Here is a 3,286-nt window from a genome sequence, read left to right as displayed (position 1 = left end):
CGCTTTCTCTTTCTCTTGATATTAACCCGTTTTCTCTCCCGCAGCCCTCCCGCTACAGCAAGCTCGAGAAGGCCGACATCCTGGAGATGACGGTGCGGCACGTGCAGGCGCTTCATCGGCACGACCTCGCGGGCGTGCGTGGGCGTGTGGCGGGCGGCGACGAGAAGGGCAAATACCGGGCGGGATTCACGCAGTGCGCTGTGGAGGTGACGCGCTACTTGGCCAACATGGGCAGTAGCGTCCCTCATGACCTCCAGACCAAGGTCATCGCTCACCTCAACTCCGTGACCAAGAGTCTCATGGGTCAGGTCTCCGGAGTGCCTGTGGGGAGCGGGTTGTCCTCCGGCAGCTCTAGCGTCGTCGTGAGCGGGGGCGTTGTCACCCTCACGCCCCCTGCCCCTTCGTCTTCCACTTCCTCCTCCTTGGCCCCTCTCGCGCCGCCCCTCGTCGTCACCACCGTCGCAGACTCGAGCACGACCTTGGCTGGACTCCCGGAGCGGTGTTCGGGCGCGTCGGGCCGAGATGCCCCTTCCGGCGTCCTAGCGAGTCGGCTCTCATGGATGCCACGCCCTCGCAGGGCCCCGTCACTGTGGGTGCCGGCGTGACCCTCGTGCCCGCTCGGCTGGCGTCGGGCCAAGTGGCACTCGTCCTCCCCCCCGGGACGACACTGCCCCCCTGCGACCCCCCGCAGCCCCCCACGAGCAAGCCCTCGCTCGGGTCCGTTGCCCCGCCCTCCTCGAGCTTTTGCACTTTGGACTCGCCGACAGACTACTCCAGCATGTCCCTCTCGACTCAGCTGTCGTCGACGCCCTCGTCTTTCGGGGGGCCTCGCCTCGTGACCTTCTCGAGCCGCCCTCACGAGGGGTTTCTATACAGCGTCTCTGAGGCGTCCTCGGCCCCTTACGCAACGCCCTTCAAAAGCCCGTCGGGTCTCGCGGACGCTCTCCCTCCCTCTTTTCTTCCGCCTCCGCCTCCCCTCCTTCCGCTGCCTGAGGACGACGGCTCTTCCTCCGCGGAAACCCTTCAGGAGACGACGTTCCCTCCGAATCCATCCGGCCGGGAACAAAGCTCCTCCTTCACCTCCGAAAAGGGAGGCCCGACGTTCTCCTCGGAGGCGTCTCGGGGCGTCTGCGACCACCACGCTGAAGTGAGACTCGTCTCCTCTGAAGCCTCTGGAGAAACGTGTCAGAGACTCGATCCTTTCCGCCCATCTCCCAGCGTGAAGATTTCCGTCAGCTTCTCAGACTCGAGTAAAGTAGAGACTCAGAGAGCGTCTTCATACCTGAGCCTGTACTCAGACCCAACCACAGCAGCTCAGGTTGTTCGCCCGACGCCCACGCTGCCGGAGGGCGTCGCCTTGTCGAACTCTCGCCCGGACCACGCCCAGGGGACACCTTCGCTTTACACCCTTCGTCCTGATAGCTCCTGCTCTGTCCAGCCGCCAGCAGTGACGTCCTACAGGTCGTCCTTCGTCACTGCTGTCTCGTCCTCCCTATCTCCCTCATCAACTAGTGTCTCATCAACTCCGAATGCTTCTTCGACGCCTATTGTTTCGTCAACTTCCGCTGCTCCGACGAGTCTCAGCACCTCAACGGCTTCTACCGTCCCATCTATCCTTTATGTGTCGTCAACTCCCAGTGTCCTATCAGGTCCAGGCATTCCATCCAGTCCCAGTGTCCCATCAAAGCCCGGTGTCTCAATAACTCCCACTGCCCCGGCAATGCCCTATCACCCAGCAAATCACAGTTCCCTTCCGACGTCTACTGTCCAGTCAACCTTCAGCCTTCCACCCTGTGATCCCATTCACTCCATCTTCCCTCACATCCTCCTCGTCAACCACTCTTCCATCCACTTCATGCGCTCCACCAACTCAAGTAACTTCCTCCTCCATCACGCCTCCGTCGTCCGCTATTCTGCCATCGCTCTCCGTCCCAGCACAAAACTCTTGGTCGGAATCCATTAGGCTTCGGACGCCTAAGCTCTCAACCAAATGCTGCGACTTCTTCGAGTGATCCGTCACCTGTCGTCACAGTCCTCCTGACACCCATTCTCCGGCCCCATTCACACCCATTAGCAGTGCACCCATTACCTGTTCCTCATCATCTACCAGTACAAACTGTATCCAGACTTCATCCAGAACGCAAGAAGCTTCTATCTGTACCTTGTCTGTACCCGGTAACCAATCTCCCGGTGCCTCGTCATCCTCATGTCCCTCGGTGAGCCTCTGTACTTCATCAGTGCCAAGCAGTGCCACGTCAGAGAGCGCCACGCCCTCTGCCGAACCCCTCAATCTCGTGACCAATAATCAGTCCCTAGATCTGTCGTGTGGCAAACGCCCACCATCTCTGAAGATCGCGCCCACGCCCACCTGGAGGAGAAGCAGCGCGCCCTACCGCCCTCCCCTCGTGGGGCGTCGCTCGCAGCCATGGCGTCCGTGGTGACGTTTGACCTTTCGAAAAAAAAGTGACCCGTGATAGCCTACAAAAGACACCAAAAAAATCAGTATCGAATCAAAATCATTCAAAACTTACTTCCTTTTCCGTCACATTCATTCATCCCTTAATCAATTAATGCGGTCAGTGATTCCACGAAAACACATTTCCCGTGACGGTCGCTTTCAAATGAAGCTGATTTGCTAAAAAGACTCAAGATTGTGTGCCTTTCTTACGGGATTTGTGAACCTGCCTTTAAGCTGTTACCTGCATTGTCATCGAATCTAATTATACTTAATTATTACGATCATGAAAAAACTTATTTCTTATCATCATTATACATTCACAATCACCACTGCCATTCTCCGGAGCTTTCAATATTATACATGAGATTTGCATGCGTTACATCTGAGGTTATCAAAAGATAACCTGCATATTGTTTTGATGTTTTTTGTTTTCGTTTTGATGTGATATTGTTTTTGTTCTGGGACAAAGTCCGTGTTGTTCATCATAGACATTAAGGATTTTATGTGAGAATAGTTATTGTGATTTTTTTGTACATTGGTTTACAAAAATGCATTGATTGTTTGCAAATAAAGAAATGTCTTGTTTTCCTTCTTTATTTTTCATTTGTTTAACACCAACAACTGATGAACAGAGAAATAAGAGGGAGGAGAGAGGGACAATTAACTAAAGACAGACATGGTAAAAGAGAGAGAGAGAGAGGGAGAGAGAGAGAGAGAGAGAGAGAGAGAGAGAGAGAGAGAGAGAGAGAGAGAGGGAGAGAGAAAGAGAGAGAGAGAGAGAGAGAGAGAGAGAGAGAGAGAGAGAGAGAGAGAGAGAGGAGAGAGAGA

General features: G+C 54.9%; 1 protein-coding gene across 1 annotated transcript in view; it reads left to right on the top strand.

Moving 5' to 3' along the window:
• Positions 1–227: 227 nt before the first annotated feature.
• Positions 228–3,286, top strand: part of LOC125037697 (mucin-17-like) — a 3,264-nt gene continuing 205 nt past the window's right edge. The window contains exons 1-5 of the mRNA XM_047630889.1: positions 228–593; positions 692–904; positions 1,028–1,874; positions 1,964–2,216; positions 2,317–2,442. Of these exons, the coding sequence (XP_047486845.1) occupies positions 228–593; positions 692–904; positions 1,028–1,874; positions 1,964–2,216; positions 2,317–2,442 (1,805 nt within the window). The remainder of the gene's footprint in view (positions 594–691; positions 905–1,027; positions 1,875–1,963; positions 2,217–2,316; positions 2,443–3,286) is intronic.

This window comes from Penaeus chinensis, chromosome 23 (assembly GCF_019202785.1).
Source record: "Penaeus chinensis breed Huanghai No. 1 chromosome 23, ASM1920278v2, whole genome shotgun sequence".
In the NCBI taxonomy this organism is placed as follows: domain Eukaryota; kingdom Metazoa; phylum Arthropoda; class Malacostraca; order Decapoda; family Penaeidae; genus Penaeus; species Penaeus chinensis.
Note: the sequence above shows the minus strand (reverse complement) of the source record. Positions and strands in the feature narration are given on the sequence as shown.